Here is a 12,633-nt window from a genome sequence, read left to right as displayed (position 1 = left end):
TACGCTGATGGAGTAAAATGTATTCTGCTTGCGTAAGCCACCTTTCAACTATCTGAAGGAGAAGGGGTCATCACTGTTTTCTTTTTACTGTCCATCACTGCCAGGTGTATCCTAGTATTGTGGAGCAGTAAAAAAACAAAAAAAGAAAAATCATGCCCTACCACCATGGGAGAAAACGCCCCTGGGATGTGGGGCATTTATTTTTATTTTTTGAGAACAACCTTACACCTTGGGAGTGTGTTGTTGAAAAATAAAAAAACTTTTCCTACATTGACTGGAACCAGCATGGTGGGGGTTCCTAACAATATATAAAGATGGCTGCAGTGCCAGTGGACAGTTCAAGATGTGGCGGGTGGAATAAAGGCAGGGTGGCGGATATAAAGTCCTACACCACTCAGTCTACTTTTATTTTGCTTGTCAAATCCTAAAGCAGGCCCTAAGCATACTATGGGTGCCTTCCACCTAGATATAGCAACTGACTCCTAGGTGTGTAGAGGGATGGATTAAAAAGCAGGGGGCAGGAATGACCAATGGGGCACCGCAGTTCATTTACTTTGGTGTAGAATAAAAAGGAGGTAACTTAGTGATCTGCAGACGGTCTAATGGAAATTATGTAATCTGTTTGATGACTTGGCAGCCCAGCCCCATTTCATCTAGGATCTTTTCAGGTTAGAAATATTCATAGTATTAATGGCTGTGGATCTGTCTAAAAGTACCAGAGCTTTAACGCCTCCATTGTCCACCTGATGTCAAAGCACATCCAAAAACAATAAGTATACACATTCAGTACTGTGCACTGTCTAGAATGCAGCTTAGAAGCTTTCCAAAAAAATGGTTGCCTTTTATAAATTGCTGGACTTGTTTACAAACCAACTTTTTAAATGGTTTGCTAATGAATGGTAGAAGAAACATTTGACGAAAGTCCTTAAAAAAGGAAAAACTGTAACAACATTTTATTGATTTTAAGAAAATTAAGATCGCTACAGGAAAACAAAGCGATAGTAGTAACAAGAACAGTGGTGCATTCGTTCTCCCAGCCTCCCCCTTGAGCCTTCCCTGGGTTTCCCTCCCTCCTGAGCTCCCACAGCAGGCTATCAAACCTGATATAGCATCCATTAGTGCCTGAATGTTTCTACTTCTCATTCTATGTTGGTGGCTGATGAAGTCTTGGGGCTTAAGGAGACCCATCTATAACCCACCCATTTCCTCCAGATTTTAGCATGGTCCTGGGGGCATCTCCTAGCCTCGGACATGAAAAGTTCTCTACTCATACACCAGTCAAGACTCTTGCACCACTCCTCCACAAAGGGAGGGTTGCCGTCTTTCCATGTACGAGCATTGTCTCATATTGCCACTATAACGCCTAGGTGTAGCATAGATGGGCTATATTAATCCTCATCGAAGTCCATGGTGATGTGTAGTAGGACTAACTTTGGATCAAAGTGGATATCCCTTCCAAGAACCCTCCCCAGACAGGATAAAACACTTCTCCAAAACGACTCCACTCTTCCGCATGACCAAATAGTATATAGAGGGTCTCCCTCCCGAGTCCCACACCGTAGACAAGTAGGAGAAGTCATCACCCCCATCTGCCAAAGTTTGTGCTTAGTAAAGTACGCCCTGTGAAGGTATTGCAATTGGATGAGATGGAATCTGGTCACAATTGCTGAGTGTCACAGAGAAGCCAAGGCCGCCGCCCAGTCATCAGCTTTGAGAGCTCCCAAATCCTGCTATCATGTATATCGTAGTTCAGTGAATCAGTCAGGCATATGGTGTATGAGCGTTTAGAATATTTTGTGAGACGTTTTGGTTTTATGCAAATAACCTCAGACATAAAAAACACATTTAGAGGTATAAAACAGGGTGCATAAATCATTCTACATGAATCACATGTCCTAGCACCACATAAATCACATTTAGCACATAGTCTCCTAATAAAGACCATAGTTGAGGCATTAATCACACTGGGGCCTGGCGCCCTATTTACCTCACATAAGCAATTTCACCTCTAGGGGGCTATGCTTCGGGAGGTCTTCTAAATCTCGGATTTAGGGCTCTAGTACGTGTCGAACGTGACAATACAGATAAAATTGGCTGTGGTGAAGTTCGTATTTGGTCTGTAATATTTGATATGATTTAAGGGTTGTTAGGTGAATCAGATCCCCCTAGAACTGAAATATCTATCACGTCCCACCTATGTAAACCCTTCAACGCTGTCACTGGCGGCAGCATTGTACCCTCCCACAGTGGTGTCTGCGACATGAGTTTGCCTCCCCACACCATACATCTCAAGGAGGTCATCAATAAACAAATCACTGTTGTATCGCAGGGGGAAAGGACGCCCCCCCCTTACCTTTATATAAGAAGTGACATATGGGGTTTCCAGGATTGCCCATTTCTCTGTGGCGTACTCGGTGATCCTGTATACCATACCACCACTCAATAATCATGAGGTGTGAGGCCATGTAGTAATCATGAGCTGTGACGCCATGTAGTAATTCTATGTCCGCTGCCACAATACCCCCATCATATGTAGATTTGAAACACTTTGCTAGAGCTATACATGGGAGTCCATAGTTTCACAAGAAACTGCGGAGCATGGACTGTAGTTTACAAAAGAAAGAACCAGAAAGGTCATATGGGTCAATTTGTCGTTTTTGCAGGAATCGGGAGAGTCGCCATCTTAAAAATGGACAATCAACCCATAAGACATAGTGGGAGTGCTGACGACGTCTTGAAATCACCTGCAACGAGTACATCAACGGCTGGATATTATGCTCCCATGCCTTTGTGCACCCATAGTGATGTACATCCAGTTTAATTTGAGCTGGTGCTTTCCAGTGCTCAGCACCGGCACTTAATTGGTTCTGGTGCTCAGCACCGGCACCTAGTTGTCAACACCACACTTAGAACAGTCTACCACATGGTGGCGCTGCTCATCTAATTTAGAAATGAGCAGAACAACGGTTGTTTAGGAATACAATGTACATTAATATCTGCCTCCCCAGCCATTCCTTTAGCTTTGGGAACCTTGAATAATCTGAACTATGGCATTTACATGCAAGAGAGATGGTTAGTAGTTGTTTTGGCAGCCATGACAGGGGTGATGGGTGGTGTAAGCTGCAGTGGCCTCCTGGCACTTAATATTTCCCAAATTAAGCACCCGTGTACAGCCCCAGATATGGCTTATTTAAGTTCAGTTCAGTCACCCACCTCAAGTTCTGAGGGTGGGTGGGGATGGCGAACGATTTGGTCGGATTAATACAAAGCTCAGATGTTTCCCCACAAAATGTGGCCATATGAAGCGCCATAGGGCCTGTAGTCTCTAGGTCTGTAAAAAAAAAAAAACAAGACATCGTCAATGTAAAGATATGTCCTATCCGAAACCCCGGGACCCCACTGAAATCCCTCTATCTTGGTAGCAAGTTCTTGATATCTTGAAAGTTAAGGGTAGGTTTTATTAAATTTATTTCACTGTGACATTTGTCCACGTGATGGGGAAACGATCTTGTCCTGATAAACGGCTAAACTAGAACAGCAGCTGAGAGAACGGAAAAGAAGTTTCAAGCACTTAGATGAACATAGGGCTGCTGAATTACAGCTTGTAACAAGCGGCACCAAGATCAGCCCAATTCATTGGTGAGAAATAATTTAAAGGAATCACAATTGGGATGTTATGAGTGGTCACAGAAAGGTTATCAGATGCAGGATGTTTTCTGCCTGGATGTGGTCACATATTAGTTTAATCTTGTCGAATAATAATTTAGCAGGTTTATCACATAGATGTTTGGAGTGCTATAAATGAGGAAGCATGAAAAATGCAAGGACTTCTTGTTCTATAATGTTATATCCCACGAAATTCTGTTATTTGCTCTTTTGCACTGGTTTAGACATAATATTACGGGTCTTGATGGTAAAATACTGACTAGACGCAACCCTGGTCCTTGCAGCTATAATCCAGCACTGTGAGATCCAAGGAAATGGACCTGTAAGTGAACTAGTCTTGCAATATTATTTAATTGCATTTGAACGTTTGCTTTCCAGTGGTCTGAAAAATTGGGGAAAATCCTAATATGCAGGTAAATGGGGATGCATCTCAAAGCTGCAATTCGAATCTGCATCATAAGTTATAAAAGGGAATGTACTCTGGAACAATGTAAGTGCATTCTAATGACTAGTATATCAGAACATTTAAAGGGTTCAGATACCATTGATAGGGTTGTTGTAGCCAGAACTAAGAACTCACTGGTGATTCAAGTCACATGCTGTTCAGAGGTAGGTTACCTCCCATAAAACCCCCTCCGCACTGCCTTGTCTGCATGTCACATCGAAAAAAACTTATTCAGAGATTGTCACTTCTCCGACTGGGGGTATATAGTAACAAGCATTTGCAATACAATAGGTCTCGCATTACTGATAGTTTGAGGTATTGGCGTTGAAAATAATAATGTAACACCAATAACTCATACTTTCCGTAATGCAAGACCTGGTGCATTGCAAATACTTGTGTAGTGAGGCAGAAACCAGCATTGTATGTCTCAGTGCAGTACTGCAAGCTGCTCCTAGATGTTCGTAGTGAGCATGACACCAGCACTGCATGTCTAGGTGCAGTAACGCAAGCTGCTCCTAGAGGTCCCTAGTGAGCAAGGCACCCGCACTACAAAGTTGAAGTTATTGGCATTATAAATGGAATTTTTTTTACCTAGCCATGTTGCACGTTCAGTACCGTATGTGGCCAGAAGGCGACAGAAGATATGGTAAATCCACCCTACCCATTATGCATTGCATGCAAGACAGTGCTACAAGTACATTCAAATAGCTATGTCCATATATACAATTAGTAGCTTTGAAATGTGACAATAGAATGATTACATTAATTTCGAATTAGGTTGTACCGTGTGTGGAGCTGATGAAGGGAAATTTATAGACGTTCTCATATTAATGTGAGATGTTCAAGTGAGCGAAGTAACAACTGCCAACCTAGCTTAGGACCAAGTGTGTGTCTTGCCTGACTTGCCTGGAGCCTTTTAAGAAAATAGTTTTCATTTTCTTATAAAAAAAAAATAGTGCCTTGAGGCTGTAATTAAACCTAGGGAGTAACAACACATGTAACTCGGGGTGTCCTCATGGGAGGTTACAAGAGACTACTGAGGGGACTACTAAGGCTATTGGCCAATGAAAAGCCACCATTTACAAAGGACAGGGACAGGAGCCAATTAAACAGATGGGTGGAAAGTGGGCGGAGCTTTATGCCTATATACTGAATTCAGCATGTCCCAAAGAGACAGCGCAAGCGCTGCCTAGGCAAGACCTAAAAAAACTGTTTTCAAAGATGAAAAGAATATCCTTCTTCTGTTAAGTCAGCACTCTAGTACCTTGAGTACCCCCGCCCTGCTCACAAACACTTACTTAAATGCCACAACGGGAATTTGGCCCTATGAACATGTTCCAATTTAAATTTAAACTCAGCATGGAGCTATTCTGCAAGAACTAAAATATTGTAGGAGAAAAAGAAAAGGAGGTCTATAATCTGCACTCCCTGTAGAACAGACCTCTCCTTTGTTGGCTCAACGGTGTGCATGTATTATGCTCTCTACTGGCTCACAGTACTGCCTCAAGTGAGACAGCCGTCATGTTATGTGCCTAAAAGCCAGGTGTATATGCTACAGCCAATGGCAGCTGCCCAGCTGCCCAGCTGCACTCTCCCTGCTAGACCTTGGTTAACCTGAGCATTATGGGCAGCCTGGAGCAGGTCCCAGAGCTCGGTAAGCCCCTGCTGCAAACCTTTTGTTTAAGATAGTCACTCTTCTGAGTACCACATTTCTTAAAGATGAGAGACCGGATAACTTAAACAGACTTTTCCGTAAATAAATTAACAACATGTCTGGCAAGTTATAACTTTTTTAGATGCATGAAGCAAGAAAATTTGGGATTATTTCCAATACCTGACACACCAGTCCTGCTACGTATATTCTGTTTGAAGTACAGGGAAAAGGGACAAAACACTGGCAGGGTAGTGGTGGGTATTCGAAGGACCTGGGTTCCTGCCACTGGGCAGAGACTGGGACCAGATTGGCTTGCCTGTGCCACGTCTAAACTGCAGTCGCCATTAAGTAGGTTCTGGAATGGGGTAGAAGGGCAGAGTGCTGTGGGTGGAAAGCAGTGATGTCACTTCCTTTGCAGGTGGACAATGGTGAATCCAGTAATGCCACTTTATGAGCAAATGGGTGATGGGAAATGAAGTCTTATTGCTTTGCTTATTCTCTTAAATACTTTTTTGGTGGGAAACCAGTGGTCTCACTTCCAGTGCAGATGCATTACGATAAACACAGTGATGTCTCTTTCTGTGCAGATGGGAGATATTAAAAGGACCCCTTCTTCCATAAAAAGCGAAACGACATGACTTTGTCCCAGTAAATCAAGATTTTTACTATTACTGATCAGGGCGAAGCGGTGATTTTGAGCCAGTGTAGAGCATAGATTTTACAAGTAATTCAGACTTTCCCATTTCCATTGATTATGAAATATACACAATAGTGATACTGTAATTTCAGGATCATGCTTCCAAATCTTAGTTCTTGGTTGTGACAGGTTGATTACGTTTTCCATTTACAGTATTTTCTAGTTTGACGTGTACATGTCATCTTCGATATCAGAATTAAGATATTTGGCCATGTCATTACGACTATATTGTTTATTCAGTTGCTCTAAGTTGGTGTATTCTGGTCAGCAAATTATTCTAGTCAATAGATTTCAAACTGCCTTTCATAAAATCAAAATGGCTTTCATGTCCGTTTCATCACCTAGGGCATTGTGGTCATCCTTTGTTTATGGTGCAGCAGACACAGGATCTGGTGTTCTAGTAGCCGTTTTCTTCTAAATTGCCATATTTATGGTCTACCTTGCCTATGTTGTTTACTGTATGGGCGCACCTATTAGTTTCAAACTGGATGGGAAATTTGAAAAGAAAGTGATTCAGAATTCTTTTATTGAGGATGGTAGACCCTGATATACCTCACAACAGTAGTGCTTTCACTTAAATGGGTTTGGCAGCAGGACTTTACTTTGCTCAAGGTTTCCTTGAGATGCCTCTGGTAAAAGATACATTTCGCACAGATAAATTAGTGATTTGTATCTAAATGTCTCTCCACTTAGCAGCAGCCATTGTCGACTCTTCCTTTGATTACTCCCTTCGCTGAGTGACAACAGGGATTGACATAACATCCGTTGTGAGCCTGGCTACCTGTTGGTACAGAAAAACAATTTGCTTGCTAGTCTTGAGCACTGTGTATTCGCCAAGTTTTCAGTTCATCCCAGCACGACAGTCCTACTTCACTAGGATATCAGCTTTGATGATTTCCTGGGGTCCTTTGGAACAATTCAAGATTCCCAGTCAGCTCACTAAGCTCAGTCCCATCAATGAAATGAAATGATTACGCACTTGTATAGCGCACGACTACCCGTAGGCATCTCGGCGCTTGTACGAATACCGCTGAGGAACCCTTCCTGGCCTTTCCCTGTGAGGAGCCCACTCCTGGGCACCCCCAAGGTGAAGTCAGGCATCCTCAGCGCTGTTGGGGCCGTTGTAGAGATTAAGCAAGCTATTGCCCAGAGGTGCAGAGTGGGACTCATGATTAGAATAGGCTCCGAGGCGAGAATTATCAGGTCCGAGGAAATTGAGCCCCGAGACCCGCCGAGGCGGGGATTGAACCCTGGTCCCGGCCAGACTACTGCATCTGCCGCTCTAACCATTGAGCCACACTTCTCTACATCAGACTCAACGTTTGACGTCACCACAACGCAGATGCCTATCAGCCACCTGGTGCACATGAATATAAATCCCTGCCATCATGAGTCTACAGTACTGTTCAAACCTGAGCAACCGAACACAGCATAGACTCTACCTGTTTCTCCACCTGGCTCCTCTCCTCTCCCATCACGAGACCAGTTTAGCACGGATTCTAAATGTCTGCTGTGTACTCAGTCTTAACTAGCTGATGGACTAGTCCCAGAAGAACGGGAACAGGTATAACTGTATACGTAGGATAATTAAACAGTAGCCTGGATAGAGGTCTGTTAATACACAGCCATCTTGGTTGGCCTGCCAGCTATGCCCCTCAAAAAATAGATTAGTGTTACCAGATATGCCACCACAAAACAAGTCCTTTGGTTGAATGAGTCAATAACCACGCTTGCTCAGGCCAGAGAAAAGCTGTTTGTATCACCCCTACAACAGTGAGACAGATGTATGTCCATGAAAGTCTAAAGAGCCAAGCTACTGGCAAAAGCAGCACAAGACAAAAACCTCATAAAAAAACAATGTTTTATTTCCCAGCATTAGAGTTGATAGTTTAAAAAAAAAACACTAGATCTTGCCTTGAAAAGTGCCTAGGATTCCAAGAACACATTTAACCTAGTGCCCAGGATTCCAAGAACACATTTAACCACTATTTCTCTGACTAGTTCTACATGCACTCTCAGATACTTGGAGGAAACATTTTCAACAATAAACAAACCAAGGGATTATCCAGGGCTCTCTTTGATGCGACCGGACTACAATGTTTTCTAGACAGTGCATCAAGAAAAGAAGCTTAGCCATTTGCGTCGAGAAAGATACTTACTGCCTTCCCATGTGCACTGCAGCAGGTTAATGGCACCTTCGACCCTTTTCCAGTGTTTAAGGTGAAAGAATGCATAAGCCACAGCTTCGCTATCCCCTCGCTTTAGAATATGCTCTGGTGGTAAAATCAAGCTTTTCATCTCCAATAAATACTAAAACAAAAGGGAAAAAATAAGAGCAAATGTGTTACATAAGAACCACGCTTTCATTATTTTCAGCCAGTAGAACCCAGAAAGGCTTGCTGAAAATCTTAATACCCCGACCTATTTTTTTGTTTTGTTTACACTTTGTACATTTTTTTGCGACATATTGGGTAATTGTTTTCATCATTGGGAGATAAGCCAATTGTAACTAACTTACATATTTTAGTCAGACCTCTGGCCATTTACTAAGATTTTGCTCTTCATGCATGTAACTGGAATACTAGTGTGTTACTTTATAACAATCAGTGCAATATAAATTGCTTCATAAACTGCTAATAAAAAAAATCAGATTTGGTGGGCCATGGAACCTTAATCCGTTGAAGGTGGTGGAGAATAGGATCTGCAAGGAGATTTGATCATCCGTGTTGGTATAATCATGGTTATATTTCATAGTAAGGAGTCTGATCCTGAGTGCACAGAATAGTGTGGTGGCCTCAGGATTTCTCCGATATGTGGATGGTAAGGATACATGAGATAGAGACCAAAGGGATGGTCATATTAATATTAACTGTCCAGATCTCTCTGCGCAAGTGGTTTGTTCACTGTGACGACGTAGAATTTCAAACAAAACAAAATCGTACACGCATGCTACTTCCGTTCGTGATGGCACACTTAAGATGACACCATCTCAAGTGTGCCATCACGAACTGAAGTGGCATGCATGTACGATTTTGTTTTGTTTGAAATTCTACATCGCCTGGTGATACCTTCAAAAGCAGCGTACTGTCTTTCGTGCATATTCATGGGTTCCAAGATAGCCATGTTGTGCATTTAACATCAGAGGAAGCCGCTGTCAAAGGTCTTGTCTTCATGTGGAAGAGTGAAAAGTCCTAGAGTTTACATAGATATTTCATGATTCAACTATTCATAAGAAAAAAAAATGCATTACAATTCATGCAACTGCATTACTACGTATTATTATTGGAACAGTTACTTCATAGCACCACCACTATTTCATAAGCGACTATTTGAGTTTCATTGGTTTGTTGCATGCAGACTGCACTGCATGTACTGCAGTGATTAATTGTTATTTTAATTTGCTTTATTCCTGTCATTATTTATTTATTTATTGAAGTTTTGCATAGCGCTAGCTGGACCCGAGGGTATCAGAGCGCTTCACAGCATGTACAATTATGAGCAAACAAGTTCGGAACGGAAAACGCGAGCAGAGAAGAAAACAAAAAAAAAACACCTTCAGTATACCAATTCAAAGGCAATATGTAAACAGTTGCGGAACATATCTCCATGCGGAGGGGTTTCAATAAGTGGAATAGTAATCTTTCCCAAAGTCCTTTCTGGGTTACTCTTTACGGTCGAGAGCACTCTAGGAAGAGGGCTTTGAGAAGTGTCTTGAATTTCAGGAAGGAGGTGTTCATTCTGATGTGAGGTGGGATGGAGTTCCAGATCTTAAGCGCATTACCCGTGAAGGATTTATTTGCGGTTGTGAGTTTCCGAGCTTTCAGTGGGATGAGTATAAGTGTGTTGGAGCTTCTGAGGTTCCTGGACTGACTGGCCCTTTTGAGTTTGGCGGCAAGATATTCAGGTTTGCCTGTGTGCAAGGCTTTATGTGTGAGACAAGCTGTGCGGAAGCTGGCTCGTTGATCAATAGGAAGCCACTTCAGTTCCCTAAGTGCCGGATAGATGTGCTCAAATTTCTTCGTTCCTGTGACCATTCTTGCTGCGGCGTTGAGGGTAGTCGTCAGAGGACCTAGGTGAGACTTTGCTGATCCGGTCAATGCTGCGATTCCATAGTCAATTCTGGAAAGCACCAATGCCTGCATGGCCTGTTTAAGATCTTTGGAGGGAGGAAGGGTTTTATTCTGTACAGCAGCTTCAGGTTTAGGAACACACTTTTTGCGGCTTTTGAGATGTGTTTTTTCATGTCCAGCTTGGGGTCGAGGGTAATCCCTAGGGATTTCACCGAGTCTGTTGGCGCAAGGGCCGCATTGAGGGCGCCTATGGCTTTGAGCCATTCTTCGATTTGAGGGTTTTTGTCTCTATTAGAGATGAGGAGAACTTCTGTTTTCTCTTGGTTGAGTTTGAGGTGGTTCATTGAGAATCACTGTTGGACCTCTTTGAGCGTGGCATTTAGTCTGTGGATGTCTTCGATCGAGGTTGTTTCCAGATAGAGTTGTATATCATCCGCATAGAGGTGGAAGGGGATGTTGGAGTTCCTTAGAAGTGTGGTGAGGGGTTCCACGTAGATGTTGAAAAGTTGTGGAGAGAGTATTGACCCTTGTGGAACTCCTCTGACGGGAAGGGGGTCAGACTCAAAGTTGTTGATTTTTATTCTTTGTGTGCGGTTGTGAAAGAAGGAGGAGAACCATTTTAGTACTGTCCCTTCAATGCCTGCTCTCTCCTGGAGGACTTTGTGGAGCAGGGTGTGGTCAACTGTATCGAACGCGGCCGATAAGTCAAGTAGGATGAGAAGGCTACATTGGTCCGAGTCAAGTGACATGTGAATATTGTCTAGGACATTTAAGATTGCGGTTTTGGTGCTGCATCCCTTTTTGAATCCTGATTGGTGTGGGTCTAGTAGTTTGATGTGCTCTAGGTGTTGGGTTAACTGTGGATGAACACATCTTTCAAGAATTTTGGATAAAAGAGGAAGGTTTGATACCGGTCTTAAGTTGTTCATATCCTCAGTGTCCAGACCTGTTTTTTTTTGTAACGGAGTGACTTGACCTACTTTGAGGCAGTCCGGAATGAATCCTGTGCTCAGTGAACTGTTGATTATCTTGCACCAGATTGGGGCTAGGGTAAGCTTCAGGTCTTTCGCTAGGCTCGAGGATAGCTGATCTAGGGAGTGGGATGAGGGTTTGGTGGCAGCTATCAACTTAATAATCTCTTCTTCCTGGATGGGGCGGAAAGAGGGCCAAAGAGTAGGAGTGATCACTACAGTGTTGCTTATTGTTGCTAGTGTCGAGGTCGCCGTGAGGGTGGAGGAGTAGGTGCTGAGTGATAGATCTATTTTGCCGATTTTTTCGTTGAAAAAGCTGGCAAAGTTGACACAGAGCGTTTTTGACGCCACCATGTTGGTTGTCGACGGTTTGGATGTTTGGCTCCTAATGATGTTAAAGAGTTCATTGGGGTGGTTTTTTGCGTTGTCTAGGGCAGAGCAGAAGAAAAATGTCTTTTTGTTCTTGATGTGCTTGTTGTAGTTTCTGCCTGCTGCCTTGAGTTGATCACGATGGAGGGAGTAGGGATTATTCCTCCAAGCCCTTTCTACGGTTCTGAGGTGTCTTCTTTCCTCATTGATGTCAGTGGTGAACCAGGACCTAGAGGGGTGCTTCCGGATTTTTTTTAGTATCAGGGGCGCCAGCCGGTCCAGGGTGAGCGACAAGTTAGAGTGGTAGAGCGAGGTAAGTTCAGTGGTTTAGAGGTGCTCCGCTTCGATTGGGAGGAGCATGCTTAGCCCTTCTTCTAGTTTGTATCGAGGGACTCAGGATGTGTTCCTGGCCCATTTCGGTGGTGCCAGAGTGAGGGGTTTGGATAGGGCCTATTGGTTGATATGAAAAAGAATAATGTGGCGATCGGACCAGTCAACGGGAATGATTTCTTGTCCGAGATGATTGCATCCAGGATCACTCCTCTGTGGTGTGTTTCTTCTGAACAGTGTTGGATCATACAGTTATCTAGCATGAGGCTGTTGAGAGATTGGATGACCGGGTTTTTTGTTTCATTCCATCTTAAGTTGAGGTCACCCAGAATTATGCAGTTATCGTTGCTGAAAGCGCATTGGGTGATCAAGTCCGAGAGCTGTGTTCCAAATTTGTTGTGGTTACCAGGTGGGTGGTACAGGAGATGGCA

At 43.2% G+C, this 12,633-nt stretch overlaps 1 protein-coding gene across 1 annotated transcript in view; it reads right to left on the bottom strand.

Annotated features, from left to right (window-relative positions):
- Positions 1 to 12,633, bottom strand: part of LOC147712654 (suppressor of tumorigenicity 7 protein homolog) — a 1,198,755-nt gene that overhangs the window by 539,971 nt on the left and 646,151 nt on the right. Inside the window, exon 12 of the mRNA XM_086923345.1 lies at positions 8,622 to 8,772. Coding sequence (XP_086779471.1) covers positions 8,622 to 8,772 — 151 coding nt within the window. The remainder of the gene's footprint in view (positions 1 to 8,621; positions 8,773 to 12,633) is intronic.

Source organism: Lissotriton vulgaris, chromosome 5 (assembly GCF_964263255.1).
Source record: "Lissotriton vulgaris chromosome 5, aLisVul1.2, whole genome shotgun sequence".
NCBI lineage: Eukaryota > Metazoa > Chordata > Amphibia > Caudata > Salamandridae > Lissotriton > Lissotriton vulgaris.
Note: the sequence above shows the minus strand (reverse complement) of the source record. Positions and strands in the feature narration are given on the sequence as shown.